This window comes from Puma concolor, chromosome B2 (assembly GCF_028749965.1).
Source record: "Puma concolor isolate L17-30 chromosome B2, mPumCon1.1.hap2, whole genome shotgun sequence".
NCBI lineage: Eukaryota > Metazoa > Chordata > Mammalia > Carnivora > Felidae > Puma > Puma concolor.
In genome coordinates, this window is record NC_141671.1 from 118,615,927 (window position 1) to 118,641,261 (window position 25,335).

Genomic DNA, 25,335 nt, shown 5'->3' on the forward strand with positions numbered 1-25,335 from the left:
GTGTTTACTTATTTGCTTTTTTTAAATTCTCCATTTTGTTTCAGAAAGGATTTTAGACAGGACTTGAAAAAGTAGCTATTATCTTTCCTCTTTTATTCCGACTCAAGCATAATCATTCTCATGAATTTTACCCCCGTTCACTGAGAAGAGAAAATATCTGATATGGAAAAACTCCCTCAAAAATATCAAAAAGTGGAAAGAATAAATACAAAAAAATATCCAAGAAAGGAGGGGACTATGATGGAATAAATAACATCCAGTTCCTTGAAAAAGTGTTCTAAGTTTCTAACTCTTGCATAGTCTCTTTTGCTTTGCTATCTCTTAGAAATTCAATCTGTCAGGACATAAAATTTGTCTCAAGTGTTAGCACTGAAAGAAAAATCAGAAATCATCTGAGTTAATACACCTGCTCATTTGTGTGGGGGGGGAAAGCATGTCTCAGTGACACCAGGCGACTTGCCTGTATTCCTCAGACAAAACTATCGTGTAAAATTAAGGCTTTCATAGTCATCTGTGCCACAGTGCCAGAGTCTGAACGCCTTTAAAAGGCAAACCTTAGCAGCAGAGAATGACGATCACATCAATGATTCTCAATTCTGGCTGCTTATTAGACCCAGTTCGGAGTTTTAAACCCTGGCCCTACTCTCCACCAATTAAATTAAATAAGAATTTCTGGAGGTGGAGCCAGGTGTCAGTATATAAAACTCCTCAGATGATTCTATGTGCAGCCAGGATTGGAAACCACAAAGATCGGCCTAGAACGTTCAACACAGAGCTCCACTTGGAGCTCAGGCTCAAATTCCTACTATGGGTGGTTTTCCTTTTTGTCCTGCTATGTTTCCTGGGAAGAGCCATAGTAACAAGAGAAACTGGGTGTGTGTTATGGTAAACTTCACCTGTGGTGCTCACCTTCTGCTTTCAGTTTATACCACTGAATTTCATAGAATTCCTCAATGAAAACTCCTGTTTCTGAATTTTATTCTTCCTCTGAGATTTCTTTTAAACTTTTCTTTGAGGTCTAAAGTGGAGCTAGGAGATCTTAATTTGTGTGATTTTCACACTGACACACACACCACTTACACCCTAAGCAAATACACCAGTAAAATAACAATAATTATATAGGTGCCCAAGGGTGAAATTCATGTAAAGAAAATCCAGTTTTATTCTATAGTCCACATATGAAAGAATTGGAACAACTCATGCTGTGAAATATTTTTCAATACACCTTGACTTGTTTCTTCAGTTTCTTAAATGAATTACTCAGCCATAATTCCTAGACTTTATTTGGTAACAATGGCAATATGAACCTTGATTTTAAATAATATGAATAAAGACAATGCATTATATTTAAATTTTAAAATGTAATATGTATTAAAATATATTATTAAGTCCACCACAAGACAAACGAGACTCAAAATATTTTGAATACTGTTCCTGATTTTCTTTACTGGATTGCTCGAAGCTGGGACATTATTTAATCTTCTTGGAATTTCTCATAGGCTGGGATAAAAGCAAAGAGACTCTTAATTAAATGCTTAATGGAGGTACTTTTGCTGTATCCAAATCAAAGTAAGCAAGGAGAGTGCTGACTATTGATCTTTTTCTTTTTCCAAGGAAGCTTTTTGTATATTCCACTCTGGATGACCTAGTCCAGAACCAAAAGAATGCAGAGGCATTAGAGAGTCCTTCATGCATATTTTTTTCCTGCTTATTCAGCAATCACTTTTCTTTCATCAATGGGAACAAGATATCCTGTGACAAAAAAAATCATACATAGCCAAGGTGGTAAAACAGTCCCTTTATAACCTTCACTGTGATCTGAAAAACCAACTCTTACCTTTTACTCCTAAATCAAACAACATCTGATAAATGCAGTAGCTTTGCATACCAAGAGGACTGAGTCTGGAACACAAGACTATTCTCATTACCTCTTCAGAGCTGTGGGCTTCCTTCCAGAAAGCCAGAGATGTTTTTGAGACATTTGCATAATAAACCCGAATGAAGATAGAAGTCTTGATTTTGCATATGTCAGCTTTGCGAGCAGTTTTCTGTTTGCTCTCAGATTTTTGTTGCAAAATGAAAAAAAAAAATGGATCAGGGAAAGATAAATTTTATTGGTGGCCTAATATTCCCAAGACAGGAGAATTTTGAATTTCTTGCTTTTATCGTCTTTAAATTATATCGATATAAATAATGCAACCATGACACTTTTCTATTTAATATTTCCCTGAGTCTCATTGGACATTTGCTAGTTATCCATCAGGCACAGCAGAAGCAGATTTTAGGTTGTCAAAGACATTGGAATTCTCTCTCTAGTCCAAATGACAATTTTATTTAAAAATAAACCTATTTTTCAAAAAAAAAATAAAAAACAAAAAATAACTACTTGAAGTTGTTTCAGACTGAGTGGTATATGCAAATGACAGCTTTCCTTTCCAAGGTCTGATGTCTCGGATGCTCCCGGTACACTTGAAGGACCACACAAAAGTACACATTAGGAATCAAAACTGGCACTTGTGTTTATAAGTGATGTTGCCTTTAATGCAGGGAGGGGAAAAGTAGTCCTTTTTAACCACTGAAGAACCCAAGTATTGCTAAATGAAGATTTATAACTTGGCTGCCCTAATTGGTTTCCTTTTCTTTCAGACATGCATGCCAGGATTTTATCGACTACGGTCTGAGCCAGGCAGCCACACTCCTAGACCAACCCTGGGTACCTGCGTTCCATGTCAGTGTAATGGACACAGCAGCCTATGTGACCCTGAAACTTCTATATGCCAGGTATTTACCTGAGCCTTCCGTGAAGAAGGCCCATGTGCTCATTTATGTTTACACATGCTCAGATACCATGTGCAGAGGCGAGAGAAATTGCAGGGAACTTAATTGTGTATGTGTGTGAAATAAAACATGCAGGAAAAAAAAAAACATTTACCCATATTATGCATTTTTTAAAGTAATTAAAAATTGATAATTGGAAAAGCCACTGCTCTTGTCGAGAAATAAAATATCAACAGCATTTTAGAAGAACACCTGGGAGCACTACTATTTATTTAAAAATACACGAGGACTTTTTTCTGATTACACCCGCAAATAAACTTATTAAAATTTGGAAATGATAAAAAATATTTTAAAAAGGTAAAAATCATCTAAGATTTAACATAAACATTTAAATTTTTAGGTATTTTCTACCATTTTTATGCATGCATTTACAAATAAGATTTATATAATACCATGTATGCCATTTTATGTTCTGCTTTTTAAATGTAGCTATTTTGAGCATGTTGTGTTGCTGGATGTTCCTTGAAATCTTTAGTCTTGATTGGATATCCCATAATTTAACCATTTTCCTTAGAGTTCCAGCTGCTCGTTGTTGTTGTTGTTGTTATTGCTGTTGTTGTTGCTGTTGTCCTGTTCATGCTAACACCCTGCTCTCTACCATTGCCCTCCACCTTGGAACAATCAGGACTCAAGAAATTCAAGTTTGCCGTGTCACCACTTAGAGTTCCCCAGACTCTAATCCTCACACAGCTCTGGACATCAGATTTGCTAAACCCATTTCCCACTTCCCATCTTTGGAAACCCCTTCAGTGAGCCTTCTGGAACTCAAGATCGGAACTCAGCAAAATCCCCCACATATTCTCCCTGTTCACTTAGTATTCTCTTCATTTAGCTCTCCCTGACATACTGCTCCTCCCACAGCGCCCCCAAGGAGTAACTATCATTTTCCCTCACGCTTTTCATTTGCCTGAGCATGAAGGTAGGCAGGCGTCCTTGCTCCTCATGGCCACTTTCATATCATCCTCCTTTCTCCCTCATAACAACACCCAGCTATGAATCTCATGCCCCCATCTATTTGCCCACTACACCCGCTCGTTGATGTTCTCTATGAATCCTCAGGTCACCCACCTCCTTCCTTGAAGATTTTTCCTCTGTATCATTGTTCTACCATTATTCCTAATAATTCTTGGTGATTTTAATGTCCATGAAATTAACTTTTCCATACCCTTAACTACATTTCTTGTTCTTACTCCATGGTGCTATTCTAGAACTTGTCATTAGGAGTAACTGCAGTGACTCCACAGTCTCAAGGTCAACTATACTCTTTTTGACTACCATCTCTTTACTCTCCAGTTCACTTTTTAATACATCATCTTCAGCCTTTTTAGTCTCACCATTGATGCTCACACCTATTCATTGTTCCTTACCTCTTTCATGCCCTCACTTTCTCAACCAGCTTAATATTCAACATTCCATTGGTATCGCTGCTTTGTAATGTTCATTTCTCGTGCTGCTCCTTTACTTATTTTCACTCCATGAATTCTAACACTGGGTAAATTCTACTCCTTCTAAGCTGAATGTGGCTGATGAAAAACAGACAAGTATGCTGTCTAATCTCACCATAAATTCATTATCACTCACTTCAAATGGACCCTTCGTGTTGCTCTGCGGTCATGCCATTTTTCTTTAGTCCATTTCCCTTCCCACATTTCTGGATGCTTATAGCACACCTTCCCCTTCTCTTCAAGCCCTCAGCCCCCTCCCCCAACCCTTTTCCAGCCTCACTCTTAGTTGATAGTCATGCTCCTTATTATTTCATTGAGAGATTAGAAGCAGTCAGAAGAGAACTAACATGATCTTCCACTGCCATTTGCACCCACTTTTTCTGCATCTGTGTACAATTATCTGAGTCTTCCATCGTTTTGGATGAACTTTTCTTATTTCTAGAAAAGACCAACTCTGCACTTATGCTTTAAATCCCAGCCTTTTTTTTTTTAAAGCTTATTTATTTATTCTGAGAGAGAGAGAGAGTATGAGTGGAGGAGGGGGAGAGAGAGGGAGGGAGAAAGAGAATCCCAAGCAGACTCCACACTATCAGCCCAGAGCCTGATGTGGGCATTGAACTCACAAACCGTGAGATCATGACCTGAGCCGAAATCAAGAGTTGGCTGCGTAACAGGCTGAGCCACCAAGGTTCCCCTGATCCCAGCCCTTTCTCCTGCTCGAGGGCATTACTCCACCCATCCCTGTTTCGACCTCCCTCTTGTATCATCACTTTTTGGTTCTTCTTCTCTCTTCCAAATAATAATAATAATAATAATAATAATAATAATAACAAAAATAAAAATAAAAACAAATTCTCTTGCCTTCACTTTCCCTCTTGACTTCTACCACTTCATTCCTCTCCTATACACTGAAGAGCTATTTATACTCTCTCCACAATTTCTCTCCCACCATTCTCTCTTGAATTACTAAAATCAGGCTTTTACCTCTACCAGCATACTGAACCCTGCGACTAATGTTCATCTATCAGTCTTCATCTTTCTTGATTGCTCAGCAGCATTTGCTACTCTGAGTTATCCATTCATCTTAAAAGTTTTTGTTCAGTTTGCTTCCTTGGACATGCTGTTCCAGGGATTTCCAACCTGGGTGACCACACCTTCTGTCTTCTTGGCTATGTTTAGCTCCTTACCTGAGATCTACACACTGGGGTTCCCATAGTCCTTGGAACAGTTTGCTTCTCTAACTACACTCATTCTCCTGGTGATCTTATGCAGGCACATGTCTTTCAATACCTACACTGAGACACTATGATATTTCTATGATTCAATTTGAGATCCAACTCTAATATTTCTAGAACTTATTGTGGTATGAGGAGGTATCTTTCTCCAAATATATATTACTTTAAAGAAACATTTATTTATTAACATTTCCTTTTCTCTTTGATAAAGTATGGTGTCCGAATACATATAAATTTGTTTTATCCATATTAAGATATGTTTGAAGGATCATCTATTCTGTTCTCTTTATCTTCTAGTTCTTATTACAGTATTCTGACTACCTTTATTTTATATTAAGTTATGGTACCTGGCAAAGCAAGGCCCTTTTTTTTCTTCTTCTTTTCTAATTTCTTGACTGCATGTAATTATATATTCTTCCAAAGGACAGAATTTGATTCACAATTTCAATCTCTTCACCAAAAAACATTATTGGAATTTTTATTGGAATGGTATTAAATCTATGTGTAAAGAATTGCTGTCTTTACACTATTTAATTAGCTTCCCTCAACCCAGGAAAATAATACTCTTCTCTATTCAAAACATTTTGTGTCTCACAGTAAACTGTTTTTGTTATTATCTGTATAGGTTGTGCATTTCTCATATTAAACTTATTTCTATGTATCCTACACTTTTACTTCAATGGTGAACATTACATTTTTTCTGTTTCAGTGTATTTCCTAATTTCTTGTTACTGATAAACATTAACAGAATAGAGTTTTTACGTGTGTTTGATATCCAACCACTATTTTTTAGTTCTAGAAGTTTCTCAGTTGCTTCTTTCAATTATTTTTATATTTATAATATTATTTGCAAATAATTATAATTGTGATCATTCTTGCCAGAAGCTGTATCTAGTATAATAATTTTATGTTTTTGCATTAAGTCTTCTAAAAATGTTAAATACAAGGATAGTCAGCTTCCTATCTTACTCCTAATTTTAATGTTAGTGTCTCAAGTCTTTGACCCCGAAGTATGACGTTGGTGGTTAGCTTAGGATAAATATTCTTTACCATGTTGAGAAAACTTCTTTTCATTCCTGGCCTCTTAAAGATATCTATCTTCTTTTAGTCAAGACAGGATATTAAAATTGGTCATATGCTTATTTGTGAGGAGTGAAGTAAAGGTAGAGATACATTTAAGATATAAGAATATATTTCTTTTTACCTTGAACTGAATGATGAACATTTTTATTGACTAGATGAATAACTGAATAATATTAACCATCCTTGAATTCCTGATATAATTACTATTTGTTCAGTCTGGTACTCTTTCACCAATCTGCTGGCCTGTGAAATTCAATAAATAATTTCAGGAGAGGGGATTAATTTATACATTCTTCAGTGAGAATTAAATGCATTTTTCTTTCTTATGCAATCTTCACTGGTATTTTTTAGCAAGGCTTTGTTTAATTCATATGATTAATTTAAAAACATTCATAAAGGATACAGTTTAATTTCATTGTTTTAGGATAAAAATTGTCGTCTTTGAATTGTCCTCTTTTGAGTAATTGACTATTATAGCTTTTTTGTGCCACAAGTCTATTTTTTGAGATATCCCCAGATGAAGTGAAAAATAAATACATGTGCACATCAAATATGCACAGCTAGTATTAGTTACTATACTCTAAATTTTTATATTTTCCTCAGGGAACATACAACTTTTGAATTTAGGCAACTTTGTTCATTTTTGAAATAGCCCCAGGAGGCAAATAGGAAATACCTATTATTACCCTGATGGTGTGACTGAGGAAACTTGAAGCATACTGATTTCTTTTCTGTGTGGATCTCAATTTAATATCCGCTCCATTACACAGAGCAATGCCCTCTACTTGGGTAGAGCGGTCATAAGCATGACTCTGGGGTCCGACTGCTTTGATTCCAATCCTGGCTTCATCGCTTGTAGGCTATGGAAGCCCAGTCATTTTATCTCATGCTAACAGGGTCTTAGTCTCCTCATTTACAAAATGAAGATAATAGTAGTACCTACTCATAGCGCTTTTGTAAGGGTTCGATGAAATACATTATAAAGGGTTTAGAACACTACTTACTTAATACATGATCAGCTCCATAGAAGTGATAGCGATGATGATGTTGATAAAGGTAATAATTACCATACATGTTACCCACTGTTTAGAGTCTAAGAATCAATGAGATGATAATTAATCAAAACATGTAAACATCATTATCTCTAGCACTATGCTAGATTTCCTCACTTTTATTTTCTTTATATCTTTCTTTAAAAAAGAACAAAAACACTATAGAAAGCTTTACAGTCTAAGCATTTCAACTTTTAATAAAACCCACATCACTTTGCAACTATTCTCTTCATAATTCCTAATGATACTTACCAGAAAGCTGTTGCTTTACTTTAGACACTAATATATCCTACACAGAGACATGTTGCTACCAATAGCTCAGTGACTATTGTCCCTTAATGAAAATTTTCTTCAAAATGGAAGGACAAAACCTATATGATATTGAACCCCAAGCCCAGGGGGAAGAGGAGGTGAGTGAACAAACACTAATCAGTACACGCACCTACACCCACAGACACTCTTAAGTAGGTAAGTAGATAGGCAGGTAGGTTGATAGATAGAGTTGGAAGATAGATAGGTAGATAGATAGATAGATAGATAGATAGATAGATAGATAGATGATAGAAAGATAAATGACAGAGTTTTCAACTTTATATAACACACACATCACTATCTATATCTTTACCTGTATCTATATCTATATCTATCTATACATTTTTATATCATCACTACACCCCACCCCCAGTCAGTATTACTTTTCCATTTTTTTTTAAAGGGAATAGTGAATTCTCAGCTAGCTCAAATAACTTTTTCAACACCAAATAATTTGTGGAAATATTATTTTCACTCTATCACTATTCTTATTTTAAAATGAAAAGAAAAAACAGAAATCTCCGTTATTGATCTGCTTCGTTGTCTGAAACCACCAGAATCTGTGATTAACCAATTAACCTTATATTTTGTAAACAGACTCATACCACAAATCTACTGCATTTAAGGTGCTTTGTAAACCTTATTTTATTGAATTTATCTAACAATATTACCAAAGTAGAATTGTTAGCATTTTTTTTACAACTCTAAATTAACACTTAGAAAATTTAAGTAACCTACAGAGCATTGGATAAAATGTATTAGAATCAGTTTCCAAATATACTACAAAATGCTACCTACAGACTGTGAGAGAGAGTAAACACACTGTTATCTGATTAAATGAGTTTCATTTTGAAGGCCCAGGTGAATTATATCCTAGAATACTGATAGAATCTGCGGATATGATTAAAAGCCATGTATGAAAAATATTTGCAAAATCATGAAAATATGAAATTTGCCATAGTATGGAAAGCAGTGAATTGTCACTCCTGGTTTGTAAAGGAAAGTAAAATGTATCAAACATTGATTTTGATCTCCAGTAAAACTTAAGGATTTTACTGTCAAGTATAGAAAAAATAAACAGTGCTCATTACTTAACTGTCAAGTATAGAAAAAATAAACAGTGCTCATTAGAAATCAGTATAATTTCACTCAAAATAAAACATATCAGAATAACTGCTATGGTTACTATATGTATAATATCTGAGACCTTTCCTGAATACCATTACAATATGAAATTTATCAGAAAGTGTGATACATCATATCTGAAAATCAGCAAAAATAATGACAGTACCGGGGCGCCTGGGTGGCGCAGTCGGTTAAGCGTCCGACTTCAGCCAGGTCACGATCTCACGGTCCGTGAGTTCGAGCCCTGCGTCAGGCTCTGGGCTGATGGCTTGGAGCCTGGAGCCTGTTTCCGATTCTGTGTCTCCCTCTCTCTCTGACCCTCCCCCGTTCATGCTCTGTCTCTCTCTGTCCCAAAAATAAATAAATGTTGAAAAAAAAATTAAAAAAAAAAATAATAATGACAGTACCATATATCCAACCTTAAAGACTGGTCTCTGTAGATAGATTTTTTTTTCGCATTTATTCTTACAGTAAGCTTATGAGGTAGATAGAATTGTTTCTCCTTTTAAAGTTGATGAACTAATGCTGACAGAAATTAAATACTTTGATTAAATCATAAGCCAGTAAAGGCTAGCTCTATGATCCCAACTGTAGTTTTTTTAAATAGGCATTTGACAGAATGTTTCATGATGTTTTTACAAACAAACTTGAAAATATAGGCTCGATGGTAATCAGTTAACAAGTTTTATGGGTGTGGTTGCTGAACTGTGTGCTATAGGTTCTCGGTTCATGCGTCCAATGATGAGATCTAGGCTTTCACCCCGTCCTGTTTGAAATCGTTATCAGTGATCCAGATGAGATCTATCAAATAGACGACATAAAGCTAGAAGTGTTATGTAATGTATCAGATGGTGGTCAAGAAGCTAAAAGAGCTTGACATGTGGAAGTATGAGTGACAATTAACAAGATGAAATTAATATAAAAGATTTTGAACTTAGACTCATTTCTTTTTTCATTCTTGTGGCATTTGATAAACATTCCGATGTGAAGGTATTGTGGTAGGTGATGAAAAGATATCAAGGTGGGGAGTGCATGGATGGGCCTTGCCCTCTAGGAGCTTATATTCTAGTGTTTAAGAGCAGAGGAAATGACACAGCACAGCAATGCCTATGAAATAGGGCAACACATAATATCACTCTTGAGAATATAATTAACCTCTTATTAGCCATCTAAAATATAGAAAATTTTCCTAAAGATTAATTTCTATACAAGAGAAAAAATTATGTCCACTGTTTCAAAGCAGACAGAAGAGTCATATGAAATGTCTATGTCGAAAAGTTTCAAAAACAGCATCATGATTTATGTGTTGTTTTTGTGGACCTAACCAGAACATTTGATTTTGTTAACCAAGTTTAGTATGTCAGCAACCCTGTGAAGGATTGACTGTCCAGAGAGGGTAAAGATATTTTCTTGATCTGTATATAGGTGTAATAGCAGCAACTATATTTTTGAATCTCTGTATTTCTAACAATGATCAACATTATCTGTGTTTTGAGCCAATTATTAATGTTATATTAGGTTACATAAAATAATTCAGTGTGTAGTCAGTTTATTTTTACAAAAGCAAAGTGTGGATAATTGTTCAAGATCCTATGTATTTTGTGGCACATGTTTATTTCAACAACTGTAAAATATGTTCTTAAAACATTCCCCCAGTTAATTCTTATTTACCATTTGACACCTTGCTGAATGATTTAGACTGTAATTCATAGATAATTATTTTATCTTCAAACCATTTTCTCTTTCTGTGCTGCTCTTAAAAATGGAATGGATATTTTATTGTTAAATTACTGGTTTCTTTGAATGGCTGAATAGAAGACGATCATGGTAGTTTTACAACAAATCCTAATACAAAATATGCGACAAAGCATCTAGCTCTGCTAACCACATTTCTATGAAGTCATTAGGCTTGAAACTTGGCCTTTTTCATCAAGGAGACTGGTCAGTTTCATCTATACTTCCTATAATGTGCATTCATTCATTCAGTCATTCAAAATAGTCATCAAATGTCTACCATGTTTTAATCATTGTGTTGAACTAGAAGGAGCAGTCAGCCCTGACTTCAGACATAAGGGAATGTTTATCAGAGAAAGCAACATTTAAAATGAGAGCTGAAATGAATGGTTGCTAGCCAGGTGAGAAGATGGAAAAGCACTCCCTAACAAGGGATTTGCATATAAGAAGTCCCAAAGGAAAGAGCATGGCATAATTTGAGAATTTCAGATGGTCCTAAATGATTTTAGCATAGCATACAAAGGTTGCAGTGGCTGGAGGTAGGGCTGGAGGTAAACAGATGATAAAGGTCTTTCTTGCCATGATGGAGAGTTTTAAATTCATCCTGAGGATAATGGAGAACTAACGCAGGCTTTCCAGCAAGAGAATGGCATGGATTGATAAATTCTGTAGGATGACCACTCTGATTGCAGTGTGGGGAAATCACTGGGTAAACAAATTTAGAAGCAGTATGTTTAGCTAAATTCTGTCCGAGTAAACCAGGTAAAAGATGAGAGCAGCCAAATAAAAATAGTAGCAACAAGGAAGTAAAGAAGCAGAGAGTAATAGAATCATGGAACATGATGATCAAACAGGCTCTCTGGAATGAGAGAGGCCTCTAGATTCCTGGCCTGGGTAATTAAGCAGATGATAGTGACTCCAGATGAAATGGGCAATTAGCCCGTTTACAGAGAGATGAGCTTAATTTTTGACATTCAAATTGAAGGTGCTTTTGGGTTATGTAATAAGATCTATCCAGGGAACATTTGGAAATGTAAACCCAAAATTCATTAAAGATATCTTTCTAGGCTGAATATATACGATTTAAAGGTTTTGGCAAAGAGATGATAACTAAAGTCATAGTAATGGATGAAATCACCAAGGTAGAATGTGTAGGGAAAAGAAGACAAAAGAGAGATGAGAATCTTTAGAATCAAGGACCAATCTTATTAAACAGAAAGGGAAAAAAAAGTCCATGAAACAGTAGCCATAGAGTTAGGAGAAAAACCAGCAGACTAGACCATTAAAGAAACCATAGAAAGAGAATAGTTCACAGAGTGGCCAGAAATATTAGCTGCTGCAGAAAATTCATGTATCATGAGGACCTATTATTGTCAGTAAATTTTGATTTATCAAAAAAAATCTTATGAGTGAGCCTGGAGTTACAATAATCAAAAATTTTTTTTTAATCAGGGAGAGTTAAAGAGGATAAGGAAATAGAAATCAGGAATGGAAACAATGCTTTTAAAATGTATAGGGGTGCCTGGGTGGCTCAGTTGGTCAAGCCTCTGACTCTTGGTTTCAGCTCAGGTCATAGTCTCACAATTCATGGGTTTGAGCCCCGCATCAGGCTCTGTGCTGACAGTATGGAGACTGCTTGGGATTCTCTCTCTCTCCCTCTCTGTCTGTCTCTGTCTCTCTGCCCCTCCCCCACTTGCACTTGTACTCTCTCTCTCCCACTCTCAAAATACATAAATAAACTTTAAATAAATACAATAAAATGCTTATCAGAGAGAGTCTCTAGCCTCCAAAGAGTAGAGGCCCCAGAGATATTTTTGAGCTAGGAAAGTCTTGGAACAACATCAAATGCTAATGAGAAAAATGAGCAAAAAAAAAAAAAAAAAAAGAAAGAAAAAGAAAAAAATGCAGAGGCTGGAAAAAACAGAAGGCAGGAAAGTAAGAAATCCAGTTTAGGATGACAGTAGCTTTAGACAAAGGACAAAACACTACTTCCCATGGACAGCAATACATTTTAAAGGGATGGAAAATAGTACAGGACTGATGCCAAGTCTTTCACAGGAAGCTGAGAGAACACTCAAGTGAGTTCTTCCTTTTCTCTGAAAATCTGGAGTTATCATCTTCTGAGAGGTGGAGAATTAGAGTATTTGAGATTCATATCCTATGATATAAGAAACTGGATCCATTTTACATTGTTATTAAATGCATCTATAAGTGGCATAATGTGTTTTCAACTGTAACCCCCAGCTGTAACAACCAAAACAAACAATGGCCTAAAATTCACCCTGGTGACATTGTGATTTCACCCTAGGGAATAGCAGAAACTCTGAAAAAAAGGGTCTATAGAAGTTCTAAAAAAGTTTTCCATGGCAATGTCTATAGAGGAAGTGACTTCAATTACTGTTTGTTGTAAGTGACCACACATACCATACCAAATATTTTCTGGCCATTAGAAGACACATGAGAAATAAATATGTGCTTCTTGATTGACTGAATAGAGCCAAGAGCCAAGCATATGAGATCTCGGCCAAGTTCAATATGGAGCCCACAGGTGTCTCTGTGACTCCAGCTAAGTTGGTCAGATCAGTTCACTAACATATACAGCTATTACTGACCATTTTTGCTTCTCAACTTTTCCTTTGATATTGTTTGTAAGACATCATTCTTCTGGTCAAGCTAAAATGCAGCTCCTTATTCCTCCTATTTCCTCCCAAAGTCAAATATCACGTTTCCACTAAACAGCATTCAATATTGCATTCCTGCTGCCATGTTTCTTATTTGCCACTTTTAAATTATCTTCCCAAAGTAGAAATAAATTAGTATAGGTTTGGATGTTATTTTACCTTTTTCCCCTCACTTGATTTCTCTCAGTGCCTGGGATGTAGCTCTTTCTAAGTCCTTATTGCATGAATGATTGCAGTGCGTTAAATAATTCTACTTTATGAGAATTTTAATTACAAGGCTGCATACTATTCTGAAACTATTCTCATTTCCTTATGGAAATGTCTTAAAGCATATTACTTCAATGCCTCTTATTATGCAAGCATGAAAAAGAAAATATTGACCTGAGATTCCTGGTTTCAGATTGGGTCCTCCAATTTATAAAGAATTATTAACATTTGGCAAGAATTAGATGAATAACATTCTTAGGAGAGTAACTAGGCTGACCTTTTTTCTTTAATTTTTTTTTCTATTGTTACATCTTAAGGCATTTATGCTTTCTACCTTGATTTAGTTTTAGAAAGTCCTCTGACAGGCATGCACCAAGTTCCCAGGATTTTTAGTACTTTTCTAGCACCTTGTAGAGAAGACACATAAATGGCCAGATGATATAATAAATTTTAGAAATTTGTGAGGTATGTTCCCCAGATTATAATAAGAGAAAAATTTTTTTCCAGAGATTGATATAGGAAAAAGAGAGAAGAAATTCTTATCGTCAGTATAGCTACAACAGCCTGATACTAGTTTCTCTTACGAGAGAACATCTTTAAAAATATATATATTAAGGAGGCACCTGGGTGGCTCAGTTGGTTAAGTGTCCAGCTTCAGCTCTGGTCATGATCTTGAGGTCCGTGAGTTTGAGCCCTGTGTCAGGTTCTGTGCTAACAGCTCAGAGCCTGGAGCCTGCTTTAGATTCTATGTCTCCCTCTCTGTCTTCCCCTCCCCTGTTCATGCTCTGTCTCTCTCTGTCTCTCAAAAATGAATAAATGTTAAAAAAATTAACACACACACCCACACATATATCAAGAACTCTTTCAATGGTGTGTGTGTGTGTGTGTGTGTGTGTGTGTGTGTGTGTGTGTGTTTTCACAAGAGCATATGTATTCATAGGTGGGGAGCTGTATGGTAAATTACATTCTACTCTCATTAAATGAAAAACAAACTTTCCCCTTTCCTTTGCAGAATTGTCAACATCACACTGCTGGTGACTTCTGTGAACGATGTACTCTTGGATATTATGGAATTGTCAGGGGATTGCCAAATGACTGTCAGCAATGTGCTTGCCCTCTGATTTCTTCCAGCAACAAGTAAGATTGAGAAACATTACCAGATTTCCCAATCAGTAGCACCATCTGTGTGGCAAACGGGCTTTCTATGATTTCAATTTTTTTTCCATGTAGACAAAATCTCAGTTTAAGATAGAGAATATTTGGGGGGTACCTGGGTGGTTCAGTCGGTTGAGTGTCTAACTTCAGCTCAGGTCATGACCTTATGGTTCGTGAGTTTGAGCCCTGCATCAGGCTCTGTGCTGACAGTTCAGAGCCTGGAGCCTGCTTCAGAATCTGGGTCTCTCTGTCTCTACTCCTCCCCTGCTCATGTGTGTGTTCTCTCTCTCCCTCTCTCTCTCTCTCTCTCTTTCTCAAAAAACTGAATATAACATTAAAAAAAATTTAAAGGAAGAGAATTTTTGCAAACAGTATAAAAACATGACAAAAGTGAGCACATAGTATTCCATGGTTTATTTTTCCATTAAAACCCTATCCCAAGTAAATATTACTTATTAATTAAAATATAAATACTAATACTGACATAAGTTATGTTAATGACATAAATGATATATGTAGACACATGCATAATTTTATACACTTTTATAAGGGTCTTGTATTTGCATGTAGTTCTGCCATAAACTCAGCTATGACGAAGTGTTTCACTGCAGATCATATCCCTTTTGTGACCCCTTCCACTCATTTTATGTGTTTAATTTGCAATTTGCAGAGAAGTATTAAGAAAATAATTGAAAAAAGTAGTTAAAGGAGGGTGACTTATTTTTATACTCCCAGAATCACAGCCCCTTTCTCTTAAGATGGTCTGAGCTTGGTACCATGGAAACATAGCCATAAGGGGAAACAAAAGCTAGAATATTTTATTTCAGTGCTGTCTGCACATTCTGCATTGGTTTATATATTGATGAAAAATCCTTTTTGCAAAGGCTGTCTATATTTTCTGCTAAGTGATTTATAGATTTCAATCTCTACATGGTAGAGCAATGTTTTCTCTAAGAACTTGCTTTTGAAAAGAATGTATGGTGGTTTGTTTAGAATTAGAATCCTGGGCTCCTTATCTTGACTATAGAAGAACCACAAAGCAACTTAGATAAAGAGAGGATTGCCCCTGTGCTGACTCAGTTTTTTCTTCATCGTTGGCTTTATATACATTCTGAAACATTTTCAGGTAAATTGTCTCTCTTCTGCAAGCTCCTCTTTTTTTGTTTAAAATAATTACAGGTCTTTAGTCAAATGTAAATTTTTAGGTGAGTAGGATATGGATAAGGATAAAACACATTCTTTTTGTTCACCCGAGCACCAATTGGTAGGTGTGTGAAAAATAATATTATTTCTATTTCCCTTTCCCTAATCTCCCTCTGACGACCAGATTTAAACAAAGAGAATGTTATTTATTTTATCGTTCATTAAAATGTGAGCCATTGGATTAGAAAAATTCAGTAATTAATTGATAACTTCTTTGATAACAATCAAGCATAGCATGTATTGAAAAGTCTCACAATAAAATGTGTGCCTTAAGAGAAGTCAAGTTAAACGTAAAGAGAATTCAAAGGCACAAGATACCACACTTGGTTTTGGAAGCTTCAAGAACATATTGGAAGAAGTAGTAGTATTTATAATAGGTCACAAACGGTGGGTTGAGAGGTTTTTACTGGTGGAATTAGCAGGAGATTATACTAACAAAAACTTAGAAAACAGAAAACAAAGACACGTTTAGGAACTAATAAGTAAGAGTTTGGAGCATGGAGTTCAAATAGAATTCATAACTGCAGATGAAAATGAGTGGGAGAATGGAGGCTATATTATAGAAATCCTTGAACACCAGGCTAAGAAATTACTATTCAATTTTCTATATAATGAGGAAACATTGCAGACTTTTAGTTAAAACAAACAAAAAAAACGTTAATGCCATCAGCGCTACCCTTTAGAAAGCCTGTTATGAGAGAGCTAAGTAAAATGAATTGAAAGAGGAGAAGAAAAAAAGTGAAGAGAGCGATTAATAAGCTACTGCACTAACTTAGCAAAAGGTAATTAGAACCTGAAGGTAGGTAATCGTAACGAGAAGGGAAATGAGGGAATGGATGGGATCTTTGTTGAATGCAGTTCTACAGAACTGATAACTAATTAGATATGAGGGGTTCAGGCCAGGCAAGAGTTGAAGCCAAAGGTTTTGAGCCAGGTTGACCTCAAAAATGGTAGTGCAATTAACTGAAATAGGGAAACCAGGAGAGAGCTACTGCAGAGGAAAGACAATTTATGTTCCAAATAGGTTAACATTGATGTGAAAGATCTGTCCGAATGGAAATATGCAAATAGCTGCAGGAAATAGAAATACGAGAATTGGAAGGGCAGAGGGAAGAGATATGTTAATAAATGAATTAAAATTGGATAAGATTTCCCGGGGTTATGTGACCCAAGGGGGAGCATGTGGAATGAAGGAAAGACAGAATTACCTACATTAGAGAAACCAGAAGGGAAAGCAGAACCAAGACAGGGGGTGCCAGGGAGGCAAGAAAAGTAAGAGCACACTGCAGGGGGCGCCATGAGCGAGAAGAGAAGCAGCTGTCCATGGAGACTGAGTACGTATGGTAGCCATGAACTGTGAGGATCACCAAGGAGTTTTGACAATCCATGGTGGAAACAGATATTATGTTCCAAGGAGATCAGTTCATCTTTAGAAAATGTCAAGAAGGAAAAGAAAGCGTCCTACCTTGATGGGTTCACGGGATCAATAAAAAGGTGTGTTTTCATTGCTGTTTTCTATGGTTTATGTAATTCAAGGATATTTTTATGGAAAGGATCTTACGAGAATCAGAAAGCTGAAGCAAAGTGGCTAGTTCAGTGACTGTCAAACTTTATTAATTGCAGCCACTGTAAGAAATCATTTTTTTTTTTTACATCAGACCTTGGGACACAAAAAACTTGTGTGTATATAATATATATTTATAAACATATATATCCTATAACTTTTCTCAGTTTTATTCTGCATTTTTAGAAGAAATTTTAGTCAAAACCCACTAACGTGATTTCGTGACCCACTAATATCACTACCTAAAGCTTGGAACATTAATTAACAAAGCAAAGATCTGTGTATGGTAAGAAGGGAAGTGTTAAAATGCAAAGCAAAGAAACGAGCCAGGGCAAAGAAGAAAGGCACTTCTTCCTGAGATATAAAAGTAGATTCTGAAATATAGATGGAGGACGCTGAGACACCTCTCTTTAATGACCTCCAACTGTGCCCCAAAGAAAAGTAAAGGGTGTGACGTGGTGAGTGGTTACTAACTCACTTCCATGCATTAGTTTTTCAATATTTCTTACCAAAACACATATGACAAACTGTCAACCATTGTGACAGTGCAGCGTTGCTGAGGGGTTTTTCACTGCCTGCTTAAGGAAAGGTCAGGTATTTTTTCAACAGAGTAGAAGGAACCCTCTACCCTCTGCAATCTGACCACCTTTCCAGGTCAATGCCCTCTCCTCCCTTCTACAATGATGCTACATTTGAGTCCCTTGCTCTTTGCCAAACACGCCAACAATTTTTGCCAGACAGAGAAAGAAAAAAGTGGTATTGTTTCATGTATACTATGTGGGATTTAAAAAAAGAAAATAACTCCTAGAGTGTGGCACAGTGGTTACCAGGGGTTGGGAGGTGTGGGAGAGCTGGTAAAAGTATACAACTTACAGTTATAAGATAAATGAAGTCTAAGGATCTAACATATAACATGGTAGTGATAGTTGGTAATACTTTATTGTATAATTGAAACTTGCCAAGTAAATAGAACCTGTGTTCTCACTAACCAAAAAAAAGTAGATATGTGAGGTGATAGATGTATTAATTAATTTGTACATATATGTATACCAAATCATCACATGCACACTTTAATTACATTATAATTTTTTTTATTTGCCAGTTATACTACAATAAAGCTGAACAAAACACAAGTAGGTGTATAATGCAATATCAGACAGTGGAAGTGCTACCAGGGAAAATAAAGCAGCCTCATTGAATTGAGATACTTGCATGGTATTGAGACAGAAAAGGCTGGGGTCCCTTTTTCGATAGGGTGCTCAGTGAAGATCTTCATGAACAAATGAGGCTTGTGCAGAGACTTGAATGAAGTAATGGGGGGAGCCACATGACTCCCTGGAGGAAGAGAAGTCCAGCCAGAAGAAAAAGCGGATACACTGGCCTGGAGACTGGCCCATGCTTGTCAGACAGCAAGGATCCAGGGCAGCTGGAGCAGACTGACTGGTGTTAGGGGAAGGGTGACAAAGGATGAGTCAGGGAAGCTCCGGTAGATAATGAAATGTCCTAATGGCTAAAAGTCTTCCAATGGCAAGAGGCAGCTTGGAACAGGGTAATGCAGTGATGTTAGCGACGGTAGCAGCAGTTTCAGGTAGAACGTGTGTGGAATGTGAGAGAAAGGAGGTAACATTGACTCCGTGGTTTCTGGCAGGATAAATGGAAGCACAGAGTGACCATGGATGAGATGGGGGAGAATTACAGAAAGACCAGTGGTATTTTTTGGAGGGGGAAACTCAGTTTTAGATCTGTTAGTGTAGATGCAAAGGTTTTAAGATGGAATGAGATCATTTAGGGGAGAGAGGACAGGACAGGATAGAAGAAATCTGAAGACTGAACTGGGAGACCCATGAAGAGGTCAAGGACATGATGTATAGGAACCTGCAGCAGAGGATACTGTTAAAGAACCAATGATGAACATAGAAAGAAGGAGAAGGGGGTGGTACCCGGGAGGCCAATTCATCTCTGTAGTATCCACAAGAACAACATAGACTGGCAAACTCTACATCTTAAAAACCCTAATGAGGCAAATTTGGAATTAGCAAACATAAGGAAATATAAAAGGTAGCCCCCAAGAAAAAAGCACAAGGATTTCAGAGTGACCCCGCAGACAGTGTGAGGATTGAGTGTAGATGAGGGAGTTGGGAGCAGAAAGAATAACTCTAACTTCCAGTAAGTTATGATTCCTACACCCTCCTTCATTAAGTCCTTACACATGATATAGGAAAAGACTTCATTCAATCCACCATAGTATCATAACTCAAAAAAGTTTATATCAACTATTCAAGGAGAATTATAACATCCTTGCATAGTAATTGAGATAGATATATTACTGTAAATGAATATAATTTAATTATGTTGGCTCTCTAGAGTTTCACTTGAAATGTCTAAAAATTTGTTTCCAAGTATCTATCGGTAGATAGATAGATAGATGATAGATAGATAGATAGATAGATAGATAGATAGATAGATAGATAGATAAGCAGTTTGAAATGTGACATAGGAGTGTGTGTGTGTGTGTGTGTGTGTACAGATGCACTCAGCATCAAGCTTTAGCTTGAAGAGCTAAAAGCTTGCCAGAATGTGTCAATTACGTGTTTGTGGATCTATTTTGTGAAGGATAGAGTTTGTGAGTAGTAGATCAATTTGCTCACCTCTTTCGCAAAGGTTAGAGTTTATTACTCATTCATGTACTATTGATTCAGTGTGCTAGAAGATAGTTAAAATAGGGTCCAAATGGCACCTGACCAAAAGGAGTTGTGGCCCTGGTGTATACACCATATATCTTTTTCAGCATAAACTTCTTTAGCGGACCAAGAAAAAGAATGGAGTTTGCAGCATTACCATTTTGTAACAAATACATATATATTTTTCCTTCTAAGTTTCCAGTGCACCATGCAGTGTTACCTAGTGGGAATCCTCGACTTATATGTGAAAGAAGTTTGTAACAACCTAAAATTACATGTTAGTGCAGGTTAGTTTTCAAGTCTTGTTAAGTATTTCTTTTGTAGGGTAAGATGATCAGAAACCCTGGCAAAGCCTGATAGGCTGTGGTCTACCAGTCAGTAGTGAGAACAGGGCAAATTATATAAGACCTACTTAATAGAAAAGATCATAAATTATCGGAAATTCTTACTCATTTTCATGGAGAGCACCTTCCCTTCTTACGTTAACTCACATTACTTTGTGTTTAAAATAAACTTAGTTTGAAATCCGTTTGTAAATTAGAAAAGGCACTCTCATTTTAAGTGAAATATTTATTCACACTTTATGTGTTCAAAGGCTAGTGGCAATTTAGGTTGAGCTTTCAGAAAAAAAATTATATGGTTTTAGGACCATTTTTTTTTACTTGGAAAATATTCAGTAATATTCTATCAGACAAATGTGCACTAATTCTAGTCATACTTTTCTTTCAATTCATGAGAAATAGGACACTTTTGCTGGATGTTTAATATTTTTATGCTTGTCATAGAATTATTAAAATTTCAAAATGTTTACACAGTGCGAGGCACTGCAAATCCATTGAAAGCCAACCATACTTACTTGTTGACTATTATTGGCATTATTTAGTTGTGACATCCTACCTTTGAATAAAAATTTATATTATAAAATACAGCACTTATAACCACCCCAAGTTAAGTTTCACTTGTCTATATAATGGATAGAATTACTTAAATCTATAAAATAAATAGGTTAAAAGATTTTTTACAATCTTTTTTTTTTCCCCTTTCTGGTTCAGTTTCAGTCCTTCTTGTGTCTTGGAAGGCCTCGATGATTACCGCTGCACAGCTTGTCCACGAGGATACGAAGGCCAGTACTGTGAACGGTACGAACAGTCATGAAACATAGAGATCATACAGTAACAGATCACAATAGAAAAGTATTCATTATTTTCATAACTTGTTTTCATTTTCCTTAGTAGTTTATATGCCTTCAAAACTATTTTTACTTTTATATCTATACGCTATCTCTGAAGAAAGTTGTTTATTTCCATCTTCGACTTTTTCAAAGTTTCCAAATTATTTCACAATTACATAGTTTAGGTTTTAGTGTATACATATCTACATAGCTATATTTAGTGTAGATGTATATGTTGAATGTGCACATATCTATATATGTGCATATTATCAGTAGTTAATAAAAACCTAGTTACACATAATTCTCATCTTAATGCACTGGAAAATATTGGCTGAATCTATCTGTGTGCGTGTCGCTGTTCTGAGCACTATGGTACTATACCACCAAGTATATACATAACTCAGGATGTAAATGTGTCAAGCACTCTTAATTTGAACACAAACAATAAAGTGTTTGTTATTGGGTGCTCCTTTCCAATGAGCAAACAATATTATTTAAATGCTTCCTCTCACCATATTTTTTTTTCCAGGTAATTAACCTACAGTGTAATACTAGTTTTAGGTATACAAATTAGTGATCCAGTACTTACATAACAACACCCGTTGCTCATCACAAGTGGCCTCCTTAATCCCCATCACCTATTTAACCCATCCCCTCACTCACCTCCCCTCTGGTTCACCATATTTTTTGTTTACAGAATCTGATAATGTATTTATGTATCTATTAAATTGAATACTGACTGTAATACAAATGATAAATTAAGAAGCACAATTTCAGACTGTCTAGTTAGGTTGTAATTAGTATCTTCTGGGTCCATATTTTCCATAAGATCAGTATCCTGGATATTGAAGCATATCACTACCACTTTTAGTATGTTTTAGGTATTATCTCTAAAGTAACTAATATTAACTATATTATACACACATGATAGCTTTAGCATTTAATTGATAACAATATAAAGTTTTTATCCATGGACATAGTCTAGCTTTACCAACTTAGCTAGGACCCGTTTTTCTCACCTGTAGTATCAGAATAGCTTATGGTCTACTTACTTTACACTAAAATTGTGAAGAACAAATGTGTAGAGGATACTGTTGGTGCCCTGCCTACATGCCTACGTGGAAACCTCATCTCCCATAAGAGGGGCAAAAATGATTGAGAATTTACCCCACGTTCCTCCAATATGGGAGTACAAAAGTCCACATGCTTATGCTTCTGCTTATAATTACTCCAGGCTTTCCATGGAATTAGGCTAAGACTGGGACATCACCTGAAATCATACCATTGTTTCCTTTCTTTTCCATGTCCTGCTTTACCCACTCCTTTGCAGGGTTCTTCTAGGAGCACTTCCTTAAATTATCGATCTCTTTGCAAACATAAACCAATATTAATTAATTGAATCATCACCCATTTCAAAGTCTTCTTTTGGAGGTGCCTGGTTGGCTCAGTGGGTTGAGCATCCGACTCTTGATTTTGGCTTGGGTCACGATCCCAGGGTTGTGGGATTGAGCCCCGCATTGGACTCTGTGCTGAGCGTAGAGTCTGCTTAAGATTCTCTCTCCCTCCCTCTGCTGCTCCTCTCCCCTGCTCATGCTCTCTCTCTATTACAAAAAAAAAAAAAAAAAAAAAAAAAAATATATATATATATATATATATATATATATATATATATATATATATGGCACCTATGTGGTTCAGTTGGTTAAGCGTCTGACTCATGGTTTTGGCTCAGGTCATGATCTCATAGTTCATGAGCTTGAGCCCCATGTAGGCCTCTGGGCTGACAGTGGAGCCTGAATTGTCTCTCTCCTTCTCTCTCTCTGCCCCTCCCCTGCTCATGCTCACTCTCTCAACAATAAATAAACTTAAAAATTTTTCAAATTAAAAAATAATAATAATTGAAAAATAAAAGTTTTCTTTTATATAACCAGGAATGGTTGTGTTAATAATGGAAATAAGCAGATAACTAAATAATTAAATTTTATAAATTCCGATGAAATTTCTACAAGGTTGCAAAATATATTTCCAAATAATTCTATATATGGAAAATCTAAACAGAGTATCCACTACTTTATATATATATATATATATATATATATATATATATATATGACAATGCATTCACAATTTCTGTGCCAATAGAAATTGATAATTAAAGAATTCAAAGCAATACAAAATCCAAAAATATTTCTATTTGATTTGGAGATTTGTACAACTTTTGACTATATATATTTGTAATGTCCAAATATGAATATTTGGTATTCATGGTTAGGGTAATATTCATTTCATGCCCTTGTAAATATGAGTAGGATGACGACTGGAAGCATCTGTGGACACCAAGGGTATTATCTGCAGTAATTTATGAAAAAAAATGTTCCATAGTATACTACATTTATAAATTGAAGTTACCACTATCTATGAAAGAAAGCATGTATATAGAAAAGACTGCAAGGGTGCCCTGAAATGACAATTACTGTCTTAAGGCAAAGTGATTATAGAAAATTTACTTTTTTAATATCCATTAATGTTTAATCAATAGGAGTTGACAGTTCATATAGTATATAGACGAACAGGTCGTACACTATCAAAAGCGAATGGCTTGAATTATTTTTGCAGTCTCAAATGTTGTTACAGCTTTTCATTCTTCATCACTAACATAAATGATAAAGTTGTATTTCCCTGAAAAATTGCTTTTATTCAGCTAAATTAAACCAAAGGTCTTGGTTAAATTTTTATTGTAACTTTCCAAATAAATTTGTTCCGCTTCTGAGAGCTTCTTAAATCATCTGAATCACCTTACGACCTGCCTAAGTTCATCAGCTCGGGTCTAAAATTGCTTACATGTCTTGAATGCTCCTGTAATGTAGCAACCCCTCCCCATGTTTTATCTTTGGTACTTTTGTAATAAACTCTTTGAGCATTTAATCAATCTCAACCTGGTTAGAGTAGAATTCTTACACCTGCAAATGTTAAGAAATCATTTAAGTGGACTCACTTAAATGGTACTTTTATGGAGTGTTTATAATCTTACATTGGAAATAAAATAGCAATTAAAACTACAAATGTATAAAAGCCTACTTATAGATAACTTTTGTTTGTTTGTTTTGCCTTTTCTAACCAGCAGAAGATAAATTAACACTCACAGTCAACTGTGCAAATTTCCACACTCCCAGGCTACTGAAGATAGTTCTGGATTATCTGCCTAATGTTCATGTTTGGCTTCAACCTCCTCCTGTCTCCCAACTTCCTCCCATGCTTGTCTCTGGAACAAAAACTCTGGGTGTTGATTATATTTAGCTGATGAGATACACACACACACACACACACACACACACATACACACACACACACAGTCCAAACCGGGAGACTTTTAGGAAAGATAGGAAGTGCTTTAATAATTAAATCAGGACCAACAGTTATGTGTTACCCTTACTGGGTAACCCAGAGCATATGATCTTACTAGCATCTTTTTTTTAAATTTTTTCAACATTTATTTATTTTTGGGACAGAGAGAGACAGAGCATGAACGGGGGAGGGGCAGAGAGAGAGGGAGACACAGAATCAGAAACAGGCTCCAGGCTCCGAGCCATCAGCCCAGAGCCCGATGCGGGGCTCGAACTCAACAGACCGCGAGATCGTGACCTGGCTGAAGTCGGACGCTTAACCGACTGTGCCACCCAGGCGCCCCACTAGCATCTTATACTTAAGTGAATGGATGTATGAATGGGTGGAATAGTCAATGAAGTGATTTCATTTGGGTTCATCCAGTTGGATTTTCTTTCTCATTCCTGAAATTAATGTTATATATTTTGTCTGCATAACATTAACCTGCTTCCTTGGGTATATAAT

The 25,335-nt window shown here is 36.0% G+C and overlaps 1 protein-coding gene across 5 annotated transcripts in view; it reads left to right on the forward strand.

Moving 5' to 3' along the window:
• LAMA2 (laminin subunit alpha 2) overlaps positions 1-25,335 on the forward strand; it is a 622,089-nt gene that overhangs the window by 416,017 nt on the left and 180,737 nt on the right. For all 5 annotated transcript variants that reach the window (XM_086707799.1, XM_086707800.1, XM_086707801.1 and 2 more), the window contains 3 exons: positions 2,647-2,781; positions 14,725-14,849; positions 21,368-21,454. In XM_086707799.1, the coding sequence (XP_086563925.1) occupies positions 2,647-2,781; positions 14,725-14,849; positions 21,368-21,454 (347 nt within the window). The remainder of the gene's footprint in view (positions 1-2,646; positions 2,782-14,724; positions 14,850-21,367; positions 21,455-25,335) is intronic.